At 46.4% G+C, this 25,446-nt stretch overlaps 1 protein-coding gene across 1 annotated transcript in view; it reads right to left on the reverse strand.

Annotated features, from left to right (window-relative positions):
* The window catches only part of LOC141917773 (protein mono-ADP-ribosyltransferase PARP8-like), a 202,622-nt gene that overhangs the window by 28,356 nt on the left and 148,820 nt on the right, over positions 1-25,446 (reverse strand). The window contains 3 exon segments of the mRNA XM_074811265.1: positions 670-735; positions 1,822-1,947; positions 3,887-3,979. Of these exon segments, the coding sequence (XP_074667366.1) occupies positions 670-735; positions 1,822-1,947; positions 3,887-3,979 (285 nt within the window).

The following is a 25,446-nucleotide window of genomic DNA, read 5'->3' on the forward strand; positions in this document are numbered from 1 at the left end:
ACACCTCATTCTTTATTCCAGAATCCCAAAGTACTTTACAAATACATATAGAATAAGTTTCATAAACTCTTGTGAGGTTACATTTATATAACAGTTGGAAAAGCAAGGTACATGGGAGAGGTTTCAATAATCACTTATAATCAGTTGGGCTGTTTGGGAAAGAAAGTGTAACAATAAACATAAGTACAGCTATCAGATTCTGTCCCACTGTGAATACTGAGAAATCATATGATAGTAATCCCAAGACACCCGACTTTCCAAGTCCCCAACCATACTTAGGTGATCAAGTGTTTTGTTATAATAGAAATAAAGCTATCATTCAGAACACCATCAAAAATCAATTTCTTTTGCTTTGGAAATGAAAGACCCAGTGTGACTGATATTTTCAGAAATGCAGCAGCTGGTGATCATCTTGTTACAATGTCCCATTTTGCTGTTATTATCTCTTATTTAAACTTCAAAAGATCTGAGTTCTCCTTCATCACTTTTATTTGACTGACATTATGGATACTCTAGGTTGATTATTTTTAACACACATTTTAATATTATTACAACTCTATAGGAAAGAGATGATACTATTGACTTCCCCACTCATCATAGGCAAGCAATAAAAACATCTTCCTAGTTCTAGAAATAGCAATTAAGTTATGTAAAGATTTTTAAACTCACCTGCGTCATTTCTCTAATAGAAGTGATACTATCCAATGCTTTCATGACTCGGTCATAATTCTTCTTCTGATGTAGCATAAAATAAGCAAATAAATTAAAAGAATATTGGTCTTTGGCTCTACAAAAACCTGAATTCTTTGAGTGTGTATAAAACCAAAGTTCGGACAAATGTTCAGCAAACCAATCCTTTCAAACATTTCTAACCAATAGCTTCCTTCTACCTTACACACAGACTCTCTCATTCATAGTCCAGGAAAATTCCCTGAAAAAATATTATCATGATGTTTTTTCTTTGAATTTCATTGGAATCCCCAACAGACAACAACGTGACTCACTTAAAAAATTAGGTCACTTTTTAAACAAATATTTTTAACTAAACACAGGCTCTGCCAATTATTTGGACAATATGCTATTAAGTTAAATAATGCAGTGAACAAATAGATTTTAAATAAAATGCTAAATAAGCAGATGTGTTTTACTTTGCTAACAGTTCTATAAAACTTCAGAGGTCCTTCAGTTGTCCCTCTGCCTCACCCTGACCCTTGTCTACCTTCTGACTGGGAACTGCTACCAGAGGGCTCCACCTTTTCTGAGCGGATGAGCTTAACAGTCCATGCTTCACCAGTTCCACATGCCATGTCGCCTTCAGGAGCCCCATTGTTCCCCATCTTTGGGTCTTGCCAACTTGACTGTTATGTCCAACATTTGATAAAATTAAGTTTAAGGACATAATTGTTTGCAAAGAGAAAATGAGATGAACGCAATAACCACTTTAAGAACAAAAAGATGGACTGGAAATCCCCCAGTCTACGTGGTCTACACCTCCCAAAGGTGGCCATCTTTCTCTTTGTGTCCAATGTGTATGCTGAGAGAAAGACACTAAGAATACAAAATTTTGCACCTAGAATTCATACCCTAAAAGAAATTCTTGGCTTCAACATAAATTTGAATGTAACTTACAGTTTATTCACAAATACCTTCTCAGAGACAATTAAAAAAACTACAAAGTTCTGAAAATAGTCACACGCTTGTGCTATATTCTGGAGCTGTATCTCTTACAGTAAAGGAGACTCCTCCAGAAGAAGGCTTTGCTTTGAAATCTAAACGCATGACTGAAACCAAGATATGACCTAATGAAAAATAAATACTTACTCTGGGGTTAAAGGCCAGCATCTGAGGATCATTAGGATCAACTACAGAAGGATATGGCTCAAAAATGACAACTTTCCTAGGTGACTCTAATGCAGACCTACACATGGATACTAACAGATCAACCACCTAGGGATAAAGAAAAACATTTATTTAATATATGTACTTGCATATTGTATCATCCAGTCTACTTTTTTTACACATTACAGTAATACCATATTTCATTGTTATCTATATTACCCAAACCATGTTATCCACAGGACATAGTTTAGGACTGAAATTTTTCCATTGACCTCAACAGGCTTTGGGTCCAGCCCTGGTACATTATTCCAGGTGCATAAGCAGGACCAGTATCTGGTCCTAAATGTATTATCACATCAAATACATTGCTTGGAGTCCTGCTTTCTCTTGTGTACATGTGCTAATTCCTGGATGAAATGAATTCTCTAGGGAAATGAAGTTGTGCTGAAACTGTGTATCTTTGTGCAGTAGATGCCAGTGAAAAATGTTGCTCAAGAAAGAGGAAGGGATTGTGAATCTGTACCACTGCCCACTGTTCTCCTGAAGACTGTAATCATGGAAACACTAGCAAGCATTGCTTCTGCTAAAGCCAGAACAGCGCAGTGATTTAACAGTCATTTGCATGGCTCACACTGGGAGATCATCTTACTTCCTTCCTGTTGTACAAAATTATGACATGGCTTTGACTATCTGTGATTTCCAAGGTTTTACCATAAGATCATGCATGTAATATGTACACGGGCATGCATTCACATTATTCACATATGTGCACATAGGCACGTATACAACTTAGCAACAGATTTCTGTATAATTTTTTTGAAATTTGTAAGTCAGAGGTTAAAAATAGACTACAGCAATTGCAAAACAGAGAGAATACAGCTTTCTGGCAGCTGTGAAACCTAAATCCAGCTCATAATGAAATCCAAAGTTGCTACATAAAAATGTAGCTGTAAATTAGCTTATTTCCACTCGGTTTCTCTGTGCCTTCTGAAAACATTCCTGTGTGAAAACAGACTTTTCCATGAAAGAAAGGAAAAGCTGAGATGAGCCATACTTAGTAGGCATCCCTGGTTCCTCCCACAGTTCCATACGGATCAGATCTTATCTCACAGCTGAAACTGTTCTAGAAGTTATTATATATCTACTATTGTATCTGATCATTTGGAGTAAAAAAAAATTGATGGTCCTTTAGAGAAGCAGAATGAAAATAAGAATCATGAAAGGGAAAAGGAACTGCACTGCCGTGAGTCATACTGTTGCCCTTCTCCCCTGCTTCTTTAGCATGAATGGACAATTTTCATCAGTTTAAAAGTATTCTGTTAGCTCCAATTACTAAATATCTCACATATATTGAAAAAATTAAGTTTTTAAAATAATGATTCCTTCCTCCATGGTGCTCTGATTTCTTTACAGTTTATAATGCCTACAAGTGTGATGAATGTTTCAAAATAGGGCATCCGCATTAGTATTTGCAAAGGAGACCAGGAGTCTGCATACACAGCCAGGTAAGGCAACAGGCCTGCAACTGTGTAAATGTATTACCATGAAGTTGAGCCCAAGTTCATACACCCTGCTTCTCAGAAGCACCTATGTAGCAACATCAGTAAGGATTTTCCCACTGTTATTTAATGATCAAAACAACAGATGCTCAGTGGATAGCTGCATCCTAACACCATGAACAGGAAGTAGCTTATTAATTGCATGAAAGTAGTAATGGTTCATTAGGTGAAAATAAATGGGAATTATCTCCAAATGACAATGGCTGCCTTTATTAACAACCCAGGTGACCTAATTGAATACAACAGAACAAGAAAACAGGGTTACTTTAATTACATGGAAGCAAAACAACGGAAGCACCTCATTAGTACTGTTTGAAAATGCCATGCATAAAACAGTGTATTTACAGCTATAAGAGTGGACAAATAAATAATACTTACCAAAGAGTACTCATATGGGGAATACAAGTCAAAATAAATACTAGAAGAGATTAAGAAGACTGAGTATACTATAGAAAATCAGACATGTAATAAACATTAGATAATTCTACCTGAGCCCCAGTTGCAATTTCATCAGCAGCTTCATTCATCACTCCTAACGTTTGGAAAGCAAATACACAGAGCTCCCGTTCACAAACAGTGGGCTACACAGAGAAAGTAAGTTAATTATAGTTTTGTTCTAGTTTTGGGTTATTTGTTTTATCATAACCAAACACATTTAATGTGATTTTTTTTTCAGATATTAACTGCAACATTAATTTCAAATTATGAATACATGTCAATTATTGAGAAGCATTTTAATAATTTGAAGAACAAGTGTTAAGAACTCTAAAACTCATAAGTATTCACAGAGGCTAAACTTAAAAGAAATCCAAACAGATTACAAATTCAAAATTACAGTCATAATACCCAAATGTCCTTAACGCTGTCCTATCAGACTCTGAAAACATCCTACATAATTAAAATTAATGGAGAATAAATACAGAAACTAATGGGAGCACCCCCCTTTCATAAATGCAGGTTTATTCTTCAAAGATCATTATTCTGCTGTTGAGGGCACACATAAAAATATGATCCAGAAGACAAATTTCTTGAAGAAGCTACTTTAATTTTTAACTAATCGTATTGGGTTTGCATGGCAAGGTTTTGGTAGCAGGGGGGCTACAGGGGTGGCTTCTATGAGAAGATGCCAGAAGCTGCCCCCATGTCTGATAGAGCCAATGCCAGCCGGCTCCAAGATGGACCTGCCACTGGCCAAGGCTGAGCCCATCAGTGACAGTAGTAGCACCTCTGCGATAACATATTTAAGGGGAAAAAAATGGCTGCAGAACAGCAGCCAGAAGAGAGAGGAGTGAGAATATGTGAGAGAAACAACTCTGCAGACACCAAGGTCAGTGAAGGAGGAGGGGGAGGAGGTGCTCCAGGCACCAGAGCAGAGATTCCCCTGCAGCCCGTGGTGAAGACCATGGTGAGGCAGGTTGTCCCCCTGCAGCCCATGGAGGCCCACGGTGGAGCAGATAGCCACCTGCAGCCCAGGGAGGACCCCACGCCAGAGCAGGTGGATGCACCCGAAGGAGGTTGTGACCCTGTAGAGAGTTTGCACTGGAGCAGGCTCCTGGCAGGACCTGTGGCCCCATGGAGAGGAGCCTATGCTGGAGCAGTTCATGGAGGACTATCTCCCATGGGAGGGACCCCACACTAGAGCAGGGGAAGAATGAGAAAGGAGCGGCAGAGACAACATGTGATGAACTGACCACAACCCCCATTCCCCATCCCCCTGCACTGCTCAGGGGGAGGAGGTAGAGAAGCCATGAGTGAAGTTGAGCCTGGGAAGAAGGGAGAGGTGGGGGGAAGGTGTTTTAAGATTTGTTTTTATTTCTCATTGTCCTACTCCGATTTTGACTGGCAGTAAATTAAGTTAATTTCCCCAAGTTGAGTCTATTTTTCCCTTGACGGTAATTGCTGAGTGATCTCCCTGTCCTTATCTCGACTCACAAGCCTTTCATCATATTTTCTCTCCCCTGTCCAGTTGAGGGAAGGAAGTGATAGAGAGGCTTGGTGGGCACGTGGCATCCAGCCAAGGTCAACTCACCACACTAATTTAAGAATTTATTTGTAAACTTTAAGAAAATGCATTATATTTTTTATAGAATAAACACTATATTTGGGAAGGTCACATGTTATTTTATAAATAAAGGCACTTGAACCCTTTTTCAGATATAAAAAAATAATTTAAAAAACCTTGCTGCTGAACCATTTTTTTGCCTATCTTTTTTAAAATTTTAATTTACAAATGCCATCACAATGATCAAATAAAGCAACATATTTAAACTTCTGTATATTGAGTGAGAATTGAGTGTTCCGCCTTCATAAAGCAAACAAACAAAGCAGAAACAAAAAAGAACATAGCTTTAAGTAAAGGGAATAGGCATGTCTTCATAAGCTTCCTAACTGGTTACATCCCTTACAGCAACTCCATGCTCATTTACTGAAAGATAATTAGCAGATCAACTTTTTAGAGGCTCAAGTAATGAATCACATGAAGTGAATTGTTACAAGCATTCAAAATGAGCAAGCAGTTGAAAGAAATACAAGGAATAAACATAAAACCTTCCTTAAAATTGACCCAAATAAACATAACTTTTTATTACAATGTTGAAAACATTGTGTTTGGATACTATTTGTTTGAATCCATATTATTAAATTCTAACTCACTGAAACTCAAAACGATCTTTGGTAGGCACTACCGAACTTTTATAACTAAAAGTTGAGTCTAGCTACCATGATAATCACTAAAGCATTCGCAGTGGTACGCTTTGAAGTTCAAGCCAATGTCTCTAGTAAGCACTTGCAGAAATGAAAAAAATTATTGGAGCACAAAAAGAAAACATAAATTTTAGTTGAATTCCATTTCAGGCAACAGCTTTGTCAATAATAAGCATACTACTGTATTTGTAGTCACTTGTTTCATATGCATTTGTTGGGTTTCAAATATTCTAGACTTCAATAAACATCTGAAATCTACTGCACTGACATATTCTCACATCAGTTGCTTTACAAGAGCTATCATCTTTAAAGTCTAATAGAGTGATTTGATTTATTTTATCTGCTATGCTACATTCATTACATTAGGCAGCATACAAAGATTAATATGATCCAATTCACTGTGCCATGGCACACTAGACAAAAAGTATTTGCTATTGTCATTATTCTTAGGTTTTCCACATTCAGAAGGTGGTTAAATCACTTGCTTAGTTGGGGAAGTATGGTGCCACTAACACCTTGACTATCATAATAAACAGACTCCCTTTTATTCCAGAGCAAGGGATTGCTCTGGAATGGCAGAGCAATCTAAGTTTAGCCATGCTTGCCATGAAGAAAAGCATTAAGAAAATACTTATTGTTGTCATTTTGTTTATAACCTCAAAAAAGTAAGTTACCCCAAGACTTAATGATGGGAAATGGAACACAGGATTTGTCATCTTTGCTTTTTTTTTTTTTTTTTTCTTCCTCTGCTATGATCCCAGAAATGTCTGAGTATCTGGAAGAAGGAAGTTAGGAAAATGGTAACTGTACTTATGTTTGACATTTGAAAGGCCTTTTTTGTCTCAAGTGGACACTGGGGCTAAGACCTTAAGGCTGGAGAACTGTAGGTATGAGAAGCAAGACAGTAAAATTTGAGCCCTGAAGAGGAAGAGATATTACTGTTAGGGTCTATAAAATTATTTTGAATTTATGCATTTGATGAACCTTTATGCCCACTGAATATTTTCTACAATAAAGACTTCACAAGACAATGCTGATAAAATAACATTTTCACAGAATCACAGAATCACCTAGGTTGGAAAGGACCCTGAAGATCATCTAGTCCAACCATTAACCTAACTATGACAGTTCCCAACTACACCATATCCCTCAGCGCTATGTCGACTCTACTCTTAAACACCTCCAGGGATGGGGACTCCACCACTACCCTGGACAGCCCATTCCAACGCCTAACAACCTGTTGTGTAAAGAAATACTTCCTAATATCTCGTCTAAACCTTCCCTGGCACAACTTGAGGCCATTCCCTCTTGTCCTATCGCTTGTTATTTCGTTACAGAGACTCATCCCCAGCTCTCTGCAACCTCCTTTCAGGTAGTTGTAGAGGGTGATGAGGTCACCCCTCAGCCTTCTCTTCTCCAGACAAAACAACCCCAGTTCCCTCAGCCGCTCCTCGTACGACATGTGCTCCAGACCCTTCTCCAGCTTCGTTGCCCTTCTCTGGACACGCTCGAGTAATTCAATGTCCTTTTTGTAGTGAGGGGCCCAAAACTGAACACAGTCATCGAGGGGCGGCCTCACCAGTGCCGAGTACAGGGGTAAGATCACTTCCCTGTCCCTGCTGGCCACGCTATTTCTGATGCAAGCCAGGATGCCATTGGCCTTCTGGCCACCTGGGCACACTGCTGTTTCATGTTCAGCTGGCTGTCAATCAACACCCCCAGGTCCCTCTCTGACTGGCAGCTCTCCAGCCACTCCTCCCCAAGCCTGTAGCCCTGCTGGGGGTTGTTGTGGCCCAAGTTCAGCACCCGGCATTTGGCCTTATTGAAACTCCTCCAGTTGGCCTCAGCCCATTGCTCCAGCCTGTCCAGATCTCTCTGCAGAGCCTCCCTACCCTCGAGCAGATCAACACTCCCACCCAACTTGGTGTCATCTGCAAACTTACTGAGGGTGCACTCGATCCCCTCGTCTAGATCATCAATAAAGATGTTAAACAGGAGTGGCCCCAAAACCGAGCCCTGGGGGACACCACTCATGATGTCAAAGGCCTTACTAAAGTCAAGGTAGACAACATCCACAGCCTTTCCCTCATCCAATAAGCAGGTCGCCCTGTCGTAGAAGGAGATCAGGTTTGTCAAGCAGGACCCGCCTTTCATAAACCCATGCTGACTGGGCCTGATCATCTGGTTGTCCCGCATGTGTTGTGTGATGGTACTCAGGATGAGCTGCTCCATCAGTTTCCCGGGCACCGAAGTCAAGCTGACAGGCCTGTAATTTCCTGGATCGTCCTTCTGACCCTTCTTATAGATGGGCGTCACATTGGCCAATTTCCAATCTGTCGGGACCTCCCCGGTCAGCCAGGACTGCTGGTAAATGATGGAAAGCGGCTTGGCGAGCACCCCAGCCTGCTCCGTCAGCGCCCTCGGGTGTATCCCATCCGGTCCCATAGACTTGTGTGTGTCTATGTGATGCAGTAGATCACTATCTCCTCCTGGATTATGGGGGGGTCGTTCTCCCAGTCTCTGTCTTCTGGCTGACGGAGTTGGATTCCCTCAGTACAACTAGTCTTGTTATTAAAGACTGAGGCAAAGAAGGCATTAATCACCTCAGCCTTTTCCTCATCACTTGTTACCATGTTTCCTCTTGCATCTAGCAGGGGATGGAGGCTCTCTCTGGTCTTTCTTTTGCTGTTGACATACTTATAGAAACATTTCTTGTTGTCCTTGATTGCTGAAGCCAGATTAATCTCCAGCTGGGCTTTAGACCTCCTGATTTCTGCCCTGCGTAGCCTCACAGCCTCTTTGTAATCATTGTGAGTGGCTAGCCCCTTCTTCTAAAAGCTGTAAACTCTCCTTTTCTCCCAGAGTTGCAGCCAAAGCTCCCTGTTCAGCCAGGGTGGTCTTCTCTGCCGCCGGCTTCTCTTACAGCACCTGGGGACAGCCTGCTCCTGAACCATTAAGACTTCCTTCTTAAAGAGTGTCCAGCCTTCCTGGACCCCTATACCCTCAGGACCATCTCCCAAGGGATTCTGTCAAGCAGGTGCCTAAACAAGACAAAGTCAGCCCTTTGGAAGTCCAGGATGTCAGTTCTGCTTAGCCCTCCCCTGGCCTCTCTAAGAATAGAGAACTCTCTTATTTCATGATCGCTGTGCCCTAGTCGGCCTCCAACCACCACATCATCCACCAGTCCTTCTCTGCTCACAAAGAGGAGGTCCAGCAGGGCACCTTCTCTGGTCGGTTCACTCACCAGCTGTGTCAGGAAGTTGTCTCCCACACATTCCAGGAATTTCCAGGACTGGTCCTGCTCTGCTGTGTTGTATTTCCAGCAGATGTCTGGGAAGTTAAAGTCTCCCACAAGAACAAGGGCAAGCGATCGTGAGATTTCTCCTATGTGCCTATAGAATATTTCATCCACCTCTCTGTCCTGGGTGGGTGGCCCATAGTAGACTCCCACTACAACATCTGCCCTGTTGGCCTTCCCCCTGATTCTAACGCAAAGACACTCCACCCTGTCTTCACTACACTTGTACTCAAAGCAATCATAACAGTCCCTAACATGCAGCACCACCCCACCCCCTCTCCTTCCTCCTCTATCCCTCCTAAAGAGCTTGTAGAGATCAATTGGTGCACTCCAGTCATGGGAGACATCCCACCATGTTTCTGTGATAGCCACTACATCATAATTTTCCTGTTGCATCATGGCTTCAAGCTCCTCCTGTTTGTTACCCATGCTGTGTGCATCGGTACAGATGCACTTCAGATGGGCTGATGTCCCCAGCACCTTTTTGCATTTAGAGGTCCTAAGTGCGGCCTGACCTTTCACAGGTGTTACCACGGTTACTGATCCATCAGTATCCCTTGTATCTTTGTTGTGCTGCATGTCTCCATCTCTTGCCTCCACTGGGATAGCCAGGTGAGGGTCATCGCTGGCACAACAGCCCACAAACTCTGGTAATCTTCCCTGGGCCTTATGTCTGGGAGTTCCGGTTTTGTACCTTACCCCCATTTTAAGCAATGGAAAGAGTGATAGATCACTACACTTCCAAGTTGCTCTCAACCTAATATCTATTTCAATATTCAGACAATACATGTACAGAAAATACCTTGAAATTGAACACAAAATCATTCAAGAGCTCCCAAACATTCACTAGAACCTCGCATTCTAGTGTCATATCATATACAGTAAATGATGTGATAACAAAACCAGAGGAACTGCTTTGGTATCTTTGTCTACCTCCTTCAAAACACAAGAAAAAACAACTTCTCCCAGTAATGGGAATGGGTTTCACCAAACCCATTTCTATTTGAGAAACAACATATACTTCAGGAAGCCACATAGCTTTTCTGCACAAAATTCTAGTAAATAATAAACACCATTTCCAGATAATTTTCTCAAATTTTTAAACTTGCTATTAAAAAATTTAAGGTATCTCTAGTCTGAATTAGTATCCCTTGACTCACTATACCTTTAAAGGAATTCTATGGTAAGTTCTGTCTAATTTCAGAAATCATTAAATCCCTGTTTGAAGCAGCATTGGTTAAAGAAAAAACATAATAAGAACTACACAAAAAATAGAACTCTATACAATGTCTGCATTCTACATGCTCTCTTCAACTAAAAGCTGGAGCAAATACATAGATTTGCATTAAATGAAAACATACGGGCTCTGCCAGTCTAATGGGGAAAATAACCTAAACCCAGACACTTCAACAGATTGCCTTCATATATCCACCCTGGATGCCTTCTTACTTGAACTCCAGCCATTTTAAGAGCACTTTTGGATCTTGTTTCTGAAATTTGTCCCAATTTGAACAGATCAGAAGCTTTCAATTTAAATTTCCGACAAGTTTTAGTAGTGTTCCAAGACATGTTGATATGGCCATTTCACTGTCCTCTATGCCAGTCATTAGTTAGGTTACAGCATTTAAACTCATCTCTTTCCCTCCAAAATTAAAAGATTGGCTTACAGTTAAGAAGCAAACATTTGGAGGACTTCTGTTTGTCACATGATGGTGACATCTATTCAGTGTCACATCTCTGTATTTTGCTTTTGTCCGCAATTGTGCATGCTAGAACCAATGAATACATATGAAAACTAAGTTAATCAATTCTAGAAGACAGACCTTAAAGAAAAACACAAGTTTTATATTAAAACTGGGATTCAAGGCCACTCTTACACTGCTGCCAGTGTTTTGCATACTGCCAGTGTGTTTCCCTTTATGGCATCCACTAGTCTCTTCTCTTATAATAGGATATGAGCCCTTGGGACAGGAAAAGTCTTGTTCTGACTTGATATCATAAATATGAGAAATGCCCTTAGCTACAGTAAAAAACCAAGAACAACAACAGGAACACGTTTATAAATGCCAAGTTGTTCCAGTGTAATTTCTGGATACTCTTATTTTGGTTCAAGTCCACATACTATTCAGCAAGCTGAATTAAGAACTTCCATGTGCATACATGAATCATAGAATGGTTTAGGTTGGAAAGGACCTTAAAGACCATCTAGTTCCAACCCTCCTGCCATGGGCAGGGACACCTTCCACTAGATCAGGTTGCTCAAAACCCCATCCAACCTGGCCTTGAACACTTCCAGGGAGGGGGCAGCCACAACTTCTCTGGGCAACCTGTTCCAGTGTCTCACCACCCTCACAGTAAAGCATTTCTTCCTTATATCTAATCTAAATCTACCCTCTTTCAGTTTAAAACCATTACCCCTCATCCTAACACTACACTCCCTGATAAAGAGTCCCTCCCCATCTTTCCTGTAGGCCCCCTTTAAGTACTGAAAGGCTGCTATAAGGTCTCCCCAGAGCCTTCTCTTCTCTAGGCTGAACAACCCCAACTCTCTTAGCCTGTCCTCATAAGGGAGGTGCTCCAGCCCCCTCATCATCTTCATAGTCCTCTTCTGGACCCACTCCAACAAGTCCATGTCCTTCTTATGTTGGGGGCCCCAGAGCTGAACACAGTACTCCAGGTGGGGTCTCATGAGAGCGGAGTAGAGGGGGAGAATCATCTCCTTCAACCTGCTGGTCACACTTCTTTTGATGCAGCCCAGGATATGGTTGGCTTTCTGGGCTGCAAACGCACATTGCTGGGTCATGCTGAGCTTCTCATCAACCAACACCCCCAAGTTCTTCTCAGGGCTGCTCTCAATTCATTCTCCTCCCGGCCTGTGTTTGTGCTTGGGATTGCCCCAACCCATGTGTAGGCCCTTGCACTTGGTCTTGTTGAACTTCATGAGGTTTGCACAGGCCCACCTCTCAAGCCTGTCAAGGTCCCTCTGGATGGCGCATCCCTTCCCTCCAGCGTGTCAACTGCACCACACAGCTTGGTGTCATTGGCAAACTTGCTGAGGGTGCACTCAATCCCACTGTCCATGTCCCCAATAAAGATGTTAAATAATACTGGTCCCGATATCAACCCCTGAGGAATGTCACTCATCACTGGTCTCCACCCGGACATCAAGCAGTTGACCGCAACTCTTTGAGTGCAACCATCCAGCCAATTCCTTATCCACCGAGTGATCCATCTGTCAAATCCATGTCTTTCCTATCTAGAGACAAGGATGTTGTGTGGGACAGTGTCAAAAGCTTTGCACAAGTCCAGGTAGATGATGTCAGTTGCTCTTCCCTTATCCACCAGCACTGTAACCCTGTTGCAGAAGGCCACCAAATTTGTCAGGCATGATTTGACTTTAGTGAAGCCATGTTGGTTGTCACCAATCAATCATATTTTTCATATGCCCTAGCATAGTTTCCAGGAGGATCTGCTCCATGATCTTGCCGGGCACAGAGGTGAGACTGACTGGCTTGTAGTTCCCCAGGTCGTCTTTTTTCCCTTTTCAAAAATGGGGGTTATGTTTCCCCTTTTCCAGTCAGCAGGAACTTCACCGGACTGCCACAACTTCTCAAATGTGATGGATAGTGGCTTAGCCGCTTCATCTCCCAGTTCCCTCAGGACCCATGGATGCATCTCATCAGGTCCCATGGATTTGTGGTGCACCTTCAGGTTCCTTGGATGGTCTTGAACCTGATCTTCTCCTACAGTAGGCAGTTCTTCATTCTCCCAGTCCCCGCCTTTACCTTCTGCAACTTGTGCGGTGCGGCTGGAGCCCTTGCCAGTGAAGACTGAGGCAAAAAAGTTGGAGTACCTCAGCCGTCTCCATATCCCGGGTAACCAGGTCTCCCATTTCCTTTCTCAGAGGGCCCACATTTTCCCTAGTCTTCCTTTTATCACCAATGTACCTATAGAAGCTTTTCTTGTGGCCCTTGACATCCCATGTCAAATTTAATTCTATCAGGTTGTGATGGTTTAGTCCCTGTTGGGGTCTGAGACCACGCGGCCGCTGCCCGCCCCCCCCACAAAGGGAGTGAAATACAAAGCCCCGGGGCTGAGATAAGGACAGGTTTAATACAACAGTGCAACAGCAACACAACAAACAACAACAATAACAATAACAACAACAGTGATAACAATGAACAGAGCAAGGTATGTACCGATACAGCAGTGAGAGGACCGGCTGCGCCAACCCACGCGATCACCGATTCTTCCCGCGCTCTGGCCCCCGGACGTGACGTCAGCATGGTATATGAATAACCTGGCTAGAGCTTCCCCCCCACTGCTGGGGAAACTTAACCCTATCCTGGCTAAACCAGGACATAATCCACCCCTTTATTCTATACCATGTGCATCACATTCAGCTGCCATTTAGCAATTAGCATTGACAAAGAAAAATTAACAAAAGCACAGTATAACTCACGGTGTGTTTTCACCCACAATCAAGCCCCCTTGTGGTACGCATCGGACCTCTCCATCCTTCTGCATCACCCACCAGGTGCACCCAGGTCCTTGAGCAAAAACAATCCCGTGGATGGGTTTGCCTTTGCCCGGCGCAGGAATAACCCAGACCATTTTTCCCAGCAGGTCCCTCATGCGCACCACAGGGACTTTATCCCCGTCTACAACATGTGGAAGTTTTGACTGAGCCGGGCCAGCTCGATTGGCAGATCCTCTTGTGTTGACTAACCAAGTGGCCTTTGTCAGATGTGTGTCCCAGTGTTTGAAGGTTCCACCCCCCATTGCTCTCAATGTAGTTTATAACAGTCCATTGTAGCGCTCGATCTTCCCAGAGGCTGGTGCGTGGTAGGGGATGTGGTAGACCCACTCGATGCCGTGTTCTTCTGCCCAGGCATCTATGAGGTTATTTCAGAAGTGAGTCCCATTGTCTGACTCAATCCTCTCTGGGGTGCTGTGTCGCCACAGGACTCGCTCTTCAAGGCCCAGGATGGTGTTCCGGGCGGCGGCGTGGGACACTGGATAAGTTTCGAGCCACCCAGTGGTTGCTTCCACCATTGTGAGCACGTGGCGCTTGCCTTGGCGGGTCTGTGGCAGTGTGATGTAGTCGATCTGCCAGGCCTCTCCATATTTATATTTCATCCATCGATCTTCATTCCGCTGGGGCTTCACCCGTTTGGCTTGTTTGATTGCAGCACACGTCTCACATCCGTGGATGATCTCTGCAATGGTGTCAATGGTGAGGTCCACCCCTTGATCTTGAGCCTACCTGTATGTTGCATCTCTGCCTTGGTGGCCCGAGGTCTCATGGGCCCACCGGGCTATGAACAGTTCACCTTTACGCTGCCAGTCCAAGTCCACTTGAGCCACTTCGATCTTAGCAGCCTGGTCTGCCTGCTGGTTGTGTTGATGTTCATCAGTGGCCCGACTCTTGGGTATATGGGCGTCCACATGGCGCACCTTCACAACGAGGTTCTCCACCCAGGCTGCAATATCCTGCCATACTTCAGCAGCCCAGACGGGTCTGCCCTTGCGTTGCCAGTTGCTCTGTTTCCATTGCTGCAACCACATCCACAGGGCACTTGCCATCACCCACGAGTCACTGTAGAGATAGAGCCTCGGCCACTTTTCTCGCTCAGCAATCTCCAAAGACAATTGGGTGGCTTTCACCTCTGCGAACTGGCTCGATTCACCTTGTTCCTCAACAGCTTCAGAGGTTTGTTGTGTGGGATGCCACACCGCAGCCTTCCATCGTCAATGTTTTCCCACAATGCGGCAAGACCCATCAGTGAACAGGGCATATCGCTTCTCCTCCTCTGGCAGCTCGTTATATGGTGGGGCCTCCTCAGCACGTTTCACCTCTTGTTCTGGTGACATCCCAGCATCTTTGCTCTCTGGCCAGTTCATGATCATTTCCACTAATCCTGGGCGGTCGAGGTTCCCTATTCGAGCCCGTTGTGTTATCAACGCAACCCATTTACTCCACGTGGCATCTGTTGCATGATGTGTGGAGGGAGCCTTTCCTTTGAACATCCATCCCAGCACCGGCAGTCGGGGTGCCAGGAGGAGCTGTGTCTCAGTGCCGACCACTTCTGAGACAGCTCGAACTCCTCCGTACTCTGCCAGTATCTCCTTCTCAGTCAGGGTATAGTTAGCTTCAGAGCCTTTGTATCCCCGGCTCCAAAAGCCTAGAGGTCGGCCTCGGGATTCCCCCTGTGCTCTCTGCCAAAGGCTCCAGGAGGGGCCATTCTCACTGGCTGCGGTGTAGAGCACGTTCTTAATCTCCTGCCCTGTCCGGACTGGCCTGAGGGCCACTGCCTGGGTAATCTCCTGCTTAATTTGTTCAAAGGCTTGTTGTTGCTCAGGGCCCCATTTAAAATCATTCTTCTTGCGGGTTACGTGGTAGAGAGGGCTCACAATCAGGCTGTAGTTTGGGATGTGCATCCTCCAGAACCCCACAGCGCCCAGGAAAGACTGAGTCTCCTTTTTGGTGGTTGGTGGGGCCATGGCTGTTATCTTGTTTATCACCTCCATTGGGATGTGGCGACGCCCATCTTGCCATTTTATTCCTAGGAACTGAATCTCCCTTCCAGGCCCCTTAACTTTCTGTCGCTTGATGGCAAAACCAGCCTTCAGGAGGATTTCAATTATCTTCTTTCCTTTCTCAAAGACTTCCTCAGCTGTGTCCCCCCATACAATAATATCATCAATGAACTGCAGGTGTTCTGGAGCCCCACCTTTCTCCAGTGCAGTATGGACCAGTCTATGGCAAATGGTGGAGCTATGTTTCCACCCCTGGGGCAATCGATTCCAGGTGTACTGGATACCCCTCCAAGTGAATGCAAACTGTGGCCTGCACTCTGGTGCTATTGGGATGGAGAAGAATGCGTTAGCAATGTCAGTTGTGGTGTACCACTTGGCTGCCTTCGACTCCAGCTCATACTGGAGCTCTAGCATGTCCGGCACTGCAGCACTCATCGCTGGCGTAACTTCATTCAGGCCACGGTAGTCCACGGTCAGTCTCCATTCGCCATTAGGTTTTCTCACTGGCCATATAGGGCTGTTGAAAGGCGAATAAGTCTTGCTGATCACCTTCTGGCTTTCTAGTCGATGGATCAGCTGATGGATGGGGACCAGGGAATCTCGGTTAGTACGGTACTGCCGTCGGTGCACCGTCTTGGTGGCAATTGGCACTCGCTGCTCTTCAACCTCAAGCAGCCCCACCACCGAGGGGTCCTCTGAGAGGCCGGGTAAGGTGGACAATTGCTCAACCTCCTCCAGGGCAGCTATACCAAAGGCCCACCGGTACCCTTTTGGGTCCTTAAAGTACCCTCTCCTGAGGTAGTCTATACCTAGGATGCACGGGGCATCTGGGCCAGTCACAATGGGGTGGTTATGCCAGTCCTTCCCAGTTAAGCTTACTTCAGCTTCTAATAGGGTCAGCTGTTGGGACCCCCCTGTCACTCCGGAGATGCAGATGGGTTCGACCCCACTGTGGCTTGATGGCATCAGGGTGCACTGTGCGCCAGTGTCTACCAAGGCCTTATATTCTTGTGGGTCTGATGTGCCAGGCCATCGGATCCACACCTTCCAGTAAATCCGATTATCCCTTTCCTCCACCTGGCTGGAGGCAGGGCCCCTCTAATCCTGCTCACCATCACTCCCTTGATCTAAGAGTGACTCCTGCAAGAATGACTTCCTGGTGCCCTCAAGAGGGTCAAGCATACTGTTGGCCATTCTATTCTGTCTGGGGGATTTCTGACTAGACACTGGAGCTGCATCTCTCTTGGAAGACTCCCCTTTCATGGTGGTCTTCCCTTTCAGTTGCTGTACTCGTGCAGCTAGGGCGGAAGTGGGCTGTCCATGCCACCTTCTCATGTTTTCCCCATGGTCGCGGAGGAAGAACCACAGGGTGCCCCGTGGTGTGTGTCTTCCACTGCCCTTCTCTTGGGTGGGGAAGCGCCTGCTTCTAATAGCTGAGACATCGGCCCGTGCAGGTGGAACGTAAGACATGTCCTCTTCCACTTTCTGGAGCCTCTGAGACAGTTCCTCTACAGCTGAAACCAAAGCATGTTGGGAGGAAGGGAGATTTCCCTCATATTGCTGGAGCTGGATAATCACTTCGTCCCCTGTCTGAGTCTGGGTGTCTGTACCGGGTCTGGCTGAGCCAGAATTGGTTTTCCCCTGTAGCAGCCCTCATGGTGCTGTGTTTTATGTTGGGAGCTGGCAGGGTGTTGATAGCACACTGGTGGTGTGGCTACCGCTGAGTAGTGCTTACACAGCACCAAGGCTCTTTCCGACATTTCCCCCCACAGTGGGACAGGGTGGGCAAGATCTTGGGAGGGGACACAACCAGGACAGCTGACCCGAACTGACCAAAGGGATATTCCAGACCATATGACGTCTGCTCAGTATAAAGCTGGGAGAAAGGAGGAAGGGGGTGGGGTCACCCTTGGTCCTCCGAGGCAACCACTACGCGTATTGGAGCCCTGCTTCCTGAGAAGGCCCGACATCACCTGTTAATGGGAAGTAGAGAATAAATCTGTTTTCTTTTCTTTGCTTCCGCGCACAGACCTTTGCTTCGCTTTGCTTATATTAAAACTGCTGTTATTTTACCCAAAAGGGTTGGTTTTTTTTCCTCTTATTTTCTTTCTCCTCTTTGCCCTGTTGAGAAAAAAAAGGGGAAAGGGGGGGAAGTGATAGAGCGACTTGGTGGGTACCTGGCATTTAGCCAAGGTCAAACCACGGCAGTGTCTCGCCACCAGGACGCTACTGCTAATGCTTTGGAATGTCCCTCTGGTCCACTTTGCAGGAACTTCCGCCACATCGACTGTGTGCAAGGGGCCTGATCTGGATCCATTTGTGACTGCTCATCATTCAGATCACCATAGATCATGTCAAACACAGCCATTTCCCTGAGGTTTTGAATGCCTTTCTCCATGTCGGTCCACTTGCCTAGCCGACATAGAGCATCATCCTTGTAGGGGTACCTCTCCCTCACAGTGAGCAGGAGTTGCCTCCAAAGGCTGAGGGTTTGAGCCTGTTTCCCTATTGCCTTGTCAATACCAGCCTGCTTGGCTAAAGGTCCCAGCTGCTTGGCCTCTCTCCCCTCCAATTCAAAACCAGCAGCTCCACTATCCCAGCATCGGAGCAGCCAGGTGCAAATTTGCTCGCCTGGAAGGCGGCTAAAATCCTTCTGCATATCTCGCAACTCACTCAGGGATAGGGATCGGATGATTACCTCGGGCTCTTCCTCCTGTTCTCGTGATGGGCCTGGTTCATTATCACCCTGTGCACTGCGAGGGGATTTTTTGGTATATTTGGTTTTCCGTATCGGGGCAACTGATATTGGTACTGCTTGTCCCTCTGGCCCAGCTGCTGTGCTGGTGGAGGTGACTGGTACTGGCACTGCCTGTCCCCCTGGCCCAGCTGCTGTACCAGCAGGCTCACTTTCAGACCCTGCAGCTCTTTCGCCCCCTTGAGGGCAGTGATCAGTGTTAAGGGCGATGCAGTAAGCATGGGCAGGCCCCCAGCACATCGCAAGGATTTGTGTCTCCCGGGGTTTGTCAGATTGACAACACACTTTTACCAAACACTCCACCAGTTTATCAGGACTCTGCACTTGTTCGACAGTGAGATCCCAAAGCATTGGGGGTGACCACTGACTCAGGCACTTGCCCATCTTTTCCCACACACCTTGCCATTTATAACTATCTGCCCTCTGGGCAGGTTTCCGGGTGGTGCTATTGTTGGAGAAGTACCGCATGGCCCAAAACAAGATCTGGCAGACATTCAGAAAGCACAGAGCCGCAAGCACACTGGCCTGGGTGTTCCAGGGATAGCTGAAACTCTCAAAACCCGAGAGAATCTCTTCCCCTGGCTCACCCATAGAGGGGGTGAGACCCCAAACAAAAGCCCAGGCAGCAAACAGGTACCGGTTCACCCCCACAAGCAGTGATACAACCATATTATAAGCAGTGTGCAGCCAGTACAGCAAAACAAGACCCTTGATACATCTTCCACTGAGAACAAACATCAGCACTGGGAATGCACAATGGATATAAGGGTTAATCCAGCCCCACCACGCAAGCAAATTGGTCAGCATTGCAAACATTTCTTATCAAACAAATGCAAATAAAAACAGAAAAATTACACCTAACAGATTGCTCTAACACACCTTCTCCTTTTGTCCTTATTTCAGTCTTCTCCAGCCCCACATTGGGCACCAAAGTTGTGATGGTTTAGCCCCTGCCAGGGTCTGAGACCATGCGGCCGCTGCCCCTCCCCCACAAAGGGAGTGAAATACAAAGCCCCGAGACTGAGATAAGGAAAGGTTTAATACAACAGTACAACAGCAACACAACAAACAACAACAATAAAAATAACAGTAATAGTGATAACAATGAACAGAGCAAAATATCTACCGATAGAGCAGTGAGAGGATCAGTTGTACAAACCACGCGCCCCGCGCTCTCGCGTCAGGATGTGACGTCCGCATGGTATCTGAATAACCCGGCTAGTGCTCCCCCCCCACTGCTGGGGAAACTTAACCCTATCCTGGCTAAACCAGGACACAGGTCTTTGGCCTTCCTAACCTCATCCCTGGTTGCTCGGACAATTTCTCTGTATTCCTCCAAGGCTACCTATCCTTGCTTCCACCCTCTGTAGGCTTCCTTTTTGTGTCTGACTTGTCCAGGAGCTCCTTGTTCATCCATGGAGGCCTCCTGGCGTTCTTACCTGACTTTCTCTTTGTCGGGATGCATTGCTCCTGAGCTTGGAGGAGGTGATTCTTGAATACCAACCAGCCTTCTTGGGCCCCTCTTCCTTCCAGGGCTTTATCCCATGCTACTCTGCCAAGCAAATCCCTGAAGGGGCCCAAGTCTGCTCTCCTCAAGTCCAGGGTAGCGAGCTTGCTGTGCACCCTCCTCACTGCCCTAAGGATCTTGAACCCCACCATTTCATGGTCACTGCAGCCAAGGCTGCCCTTGAGCTTCACACTGCCCACCAGCCCCTCCTTGTTGGTGAGAACAAGGTCCAGCATAGCACCTGTCCTCATTGGCTCCTCTATCACTTGGAGAAGGAAGTTATCATCAGTGCATTCCAGGAACCTCCTGGATTGCTTATGCCCTGCTGTGTTGTCCCTCCAACAGATATCGGGGTTGTTGAAGTCCCCCATGATGACCAGGGCTTGTGGACGTGAGGCTGCTCCTATCTGTCTATAGAGGTCCTCATCCACTAGGTCTTCCTGGTCAGGTGGCCTGTAGCAGACCCCCACTATAACATCTCCTGTCCCTGCCCTCCCTTTAATCCTGACCTATAAGCTCTCGGTCGGCTCCTCACCCATCCCCAGACAGAGCTCCATGCACTCCAGCTGGTCAGTGACATAGAGGGCAACACCCCCTCCTCGTCTCCCCTGCCTGTCCTTCCTAAAGAGGCTGTATCCTTCCATTCCAACACTCCAATCATAGGAGCCATCCCACTACATCTCCATGATGCCCATAAGATCGTAGCCCTGCAGGCGTGCACAGTCTCTAGTTCCTCTTGTTTATTCCCCACGCTGCATGCATTTGCATAGAGGCATTTAAGTTGGGCCCCCAATGAAGCTGACTTACTGGCTGGAACTCCTTTGTGCTGCTCTGCAGGTGCTCTCCTGCTGACCTGTGATCCCTCTCCAGGTTCTGGGCATCTCTTGCTGGCACTGGCATCAAGCTGGTAGGAGTGGGATGGATTGAGGTTCCCCTCCCCTGGCAACTTTAGTTTAAAGCCCTCTTCACCAGCTTGGCAAGCCTATGGCTGAAGATGCTCTTTCCCTTCTCTGACAGATGGACACCATCAGCCCTCAGTGGACCCCGTTTCTCAAAGTGAGTCCCAGGGTCTGAGTAGCTGAGCCTCTGGCTGTGGCACCAGTCCCATAACCATTTGTTGATTTGTCAGATTCAACTGGCCCTTTCAAACCCCTTCCCTTTGACCGGGAGGACTGATGAAAAAACTACCTGTGCTCCAGAGTGCCTTACCGCCACTCCCAGGGCTCTGTAATCCTTGATACTCCTCAGACTGCTCCTGGCTGTATCACTGGTGCCAACATGAAACAACAGCAGTGGCTAATAGTTGGGCACTTCCTGCAGTCTGAGGTCTGCACTGCAGCCTCTGCCTTCAGCAGCTCCATCTGGGTGGAGACATCAGCTGCCACTGGGGTAGATGGTACAGACCCCCCAGATGGGGCTGCATCCTTTGCTCTCAGATGAGGGCCCACCATTCTGCCTCGAGGGTCAGGTAGGATGAGTGCCCTTGGCCTGTGCAGAGGGTCACAAACGGTGCCTGGTTGCTGGCTTATGTGAACTTCAAGCCTCTGCACTCGGCCAGTGGAATGTCCCTCCTCCAAAGAGATGCGCTGGCACTCCCTAGGGCTGCCTTCTGTGGGAGTGGCCGCCATTACTCCTGGCCCCGCTCACGCCTCGTCAGTGGCTCACTTGTGAGAGCTGTCGGCTCCTGGCAGGTTTCCTCACTCCCCTGGGGGTTCCCCGGCTCAGGAAACTCCCGCTCCTCTGTGGAACGCACCTGCGCCAGAGCTGATCGCCTTGGTGAGTGCATGAATATGAAAATATAGACATGTTCTTACCGATGTGGGTCAATATCCACAAAGGTACAGAATATCCAACTTCTATTAGATTACTAGTTTCCATTGTTTTCAAAGGGAAAATACATGACTAAATAGGATTTATACACTTAAGTATATGTTTCCAAATGTGAACCTAATCTTAGGTGCATGCAGAATTTTACAGATTACAACCATCGCCTTGAAGGCATGCAGAGCTGACTAGCTGGGCAACTTTGTTCCCCACTACCTGAAGAGGGCAGCTGTAACTCCCCTTCAACAACAGCAGCCAGTGGTCTCACATACACTTTATTTTTAACTTAAAAAGAGAAAATTAATGTAAGGCCATTTGCTTCTACAAAACTTGGTGCTGAAAGACTATTTAGAAGGATAATTATTCCAATGGGGAAAAGCCAGAAGAAAATAAGAGCTGGACAGTTAACCTGAGACCACAAATACTCAGAAGCAGAAGGCACTGACAGAAGCAGAAAGCATTTTTTGAGCAGACTAAGGCTTTCAGAGCTTTCCTTTAGCCACTCTCATTCTTTGCATGCTCAGTAGCACCCACCCAACACTTCTTACAGCAGTGACTGTGAATGGCACACAGGCAAACCACCTAGCTACTATAACACATTCTGGTTTCTGGACTCATGCATTATGTAGAATATTTTCCAGACATTCTTTCAATTCAAAAAAGTTGAAACTTTCATACCCAATATTGATCTACCTTGCTACTTTCTAATGTGTGCTGCAGCTGTGCTCAGAATCACAGAATCACCTAGGTTGGAAAGGACCTTGAAGATCATCTAGTCCAACCATTAACCTAACTATGACAGTTCCCAACTACACCATATCCCTCAGCGCTATGTCGACTCTACTCTTAAACACCTCCAGGGATGGGGACTCCACCACTACCCTGGACAGCCCATTCCAACGCCTAACAACCTGTTGTGTAAAGAAATACTTCCTAATATCTCGTCTAAACCTTCCCTGGCACAACTTGAGGCCATTCCCTCTTGTCCTATCGCTTGTTATTTCGTTACAGAGACTCATCCCCAGCTCTCTGCAACCTCCTTTCAGGTAGTTGTAGAGGGTGATGAGGTCACCCCTCAGCCTTCTCTTCTCCAGACAAAACAACCCCAGTTCCCTCAGCCGCTCCTCGTACGACATGTGCTCCAGACCCTTCTCCAGCTTCGTTGCCCTTCTCTGGACACGCTCGAGTAATTCAATGTCCTTTTTGTAGTGAGGGGCCCAAAACTGAACACAGTCATCGAGGGGCGGCCTCACCAGTGCCGAGTACAGGGGTAAGATCACTTCCCTGTCCCTGCTGGCCACGCTATTTCTGATGCAAGCCAGGATGCCATTGGCCTTCTTGGCCACCTGGGCACACTGCTGTTTCATGTTCAGCCGGCTGTCAATCAACACCCCCAGGTCCCTCTCTGACTGGCAGCTCTCCAGCCACTCCTCCCCAAGCCTGTAGCCCTGCTGGGGGTTGTTGTGGCCCAAGTGCAGCACCTGGCATTTGGCCTTATTGAAACTCCTCCAGTTGGCCTCAGCCCATTGCTCCAGCCTGTCCAGGTCTCTCTGCAGAGCCTCCCTACCCTCGAGCAGATCAACACTCCCACCCAACTTGGTGTCATCTGCAAACTTACTGAGGGTGCACTCGATCCCCTCGTCTAGATCATCAATAAAGATGTTAAACAGGAGTGGCCCCAAAACCGAGCCCTGGGGGACACCACTTGTGACTGGCCGCCAACTGGATTTAACTCCATTAACCACAACTCTTTGGGCCCGGCCATCCAGCCAGTTTTTTACCCAGCGAAGCATGTGCCCATCCAAGCCTCGAGCAGCCAGTTTTGCCAGGAGAATGCTGTGGGAAACGGTGTCAGAGGACTTACTAAAGTCAAGGTAGACAACATCCACAGCTTTTCCCTCATCCAATAAGCAGGTCGCCCTGTCGTAGAAGGAGATCAGGTTTCTCAAGCAGGACCTGCCTTTCATAAACCCATGGGCCTGATCATCTGGTTGTCCCGCATGTGTTGTGTGATGGTACTCAGGATGAGCTGCTCCATCAGCTTCCCGGGCACCGAAGTCAAGCTGACAGGCCTGTAATTTCCTGGATCATCCTTCCAACCCTTCTTATAGATGGGCGTCACATTGGCCAATTTCCAATCTGTTGGGAATAATTAGGTTAATTAGATTAGACGGAGCAAAATGATAGCTTGACTTGGAAGGGATTGTATGGTAATGGCTGGAGAACAAAAAGTATGGGAGAAGAGCAATGTGACACCCTCTCCCGTATCCTGAGTGATGTCACACAGACACTAATGAAGCTGCAACATGACTGACACACCTAAAAACTCTTGATCTAAAAGAAGTTCAGGAAAGGCTCATAGCCTGACCTTCAGCAAATGTAACAATTAGTGACCATCTCACTTCTAATGAAAGCAACAGGCAGTGGAGATTAAACATATCTTCAAATCCCTGTTTTGATTCCTACTTTCAACCATGGTAATTGTCAGTTTTTCCATAGGAGAAACTTCTCTCATTGTGTTCATTAAACTCAACAGAAGGATGAGGATATAACACAGCAGCAATAATAATGAAAAGCAAAGAAGGAAAGAAGGAGAAAATGTGCCTCTGGCTGTGTCACCAGTCCCATAACCATTTATTGATTTGCCAGGTTCATGGTCCTGGACAACTAAATAACAAAACTAGTTGTACTGATGGAATCCAGCCTCCTCAGCCAGAAGAAAGAAACGGAGAGAACGACCCCCCCACAATCCAGGAGGAGATAGTCAGTGACCTGCTGCATCACATAGACACACACAAGTCTATGGGACCGGATGGGATACACCCGAGGGTACTGAAGGAGCTGGCTGGGGTGCTTGCCAAGCCGCTTTCCATCATTTACCAGCAGTCCTGACTGACCGGGGTGGTCCCGACAGATTGGAAATTGGCCAATGTGACGCCCATCTATAAGAAGGGTTGGAAGGATGATCCAGGAAACTACAGGCCTGTCAGCTTGACTTCGGTGCCCGGGAAGCTGATGGAGCAGCTCATCCTGAGTACCATCACACAACACATGCGGGACAACCAGATGATCAGGCCCATGGGTTTATGAAAGGCAGGTCCTGCTTGAGAAACCTGATCTCCTTCTACGACAGGGCGACCTGCTTATTGGATGAGGGAAAAGCTGTGGATGTTGTCTACCTTGACTTTAGAAAGTCCTTTGACACCGTTTCCCACAGCATTCTCCTGGCAAAACTGGCTGCTCGAGGCTTGGATGGGCACACGCTTTGCTGGGTAAAAAACTGGCTGGATGGCCGGGCCCAAAGAGTTGTGGTGAATGGAGTTAAATCCAGTTGGTGGTCAGTCACAAGTGGTGTCCCCCAGGGCTCGGTTTTGGGGCCACTCCTGTTTAACATCTTTATTGATGATCTAGACGAGGGGAT

The sequence above is a fragment of the Strix aluco genome, chromosome W (assembly GCF_031877795.1).
Source record: "Strix aluco isolate bStrAlu1 chromosome W, bStrAlu1.hap1, whole genome shotgun sequence".
NCBI classification, from domain to species: domain Eukaryota; kingdom Metazoa; phylum Chordata; class Aves; order Strigiformes; family Strigidae; genus Strix; species Strix aluco.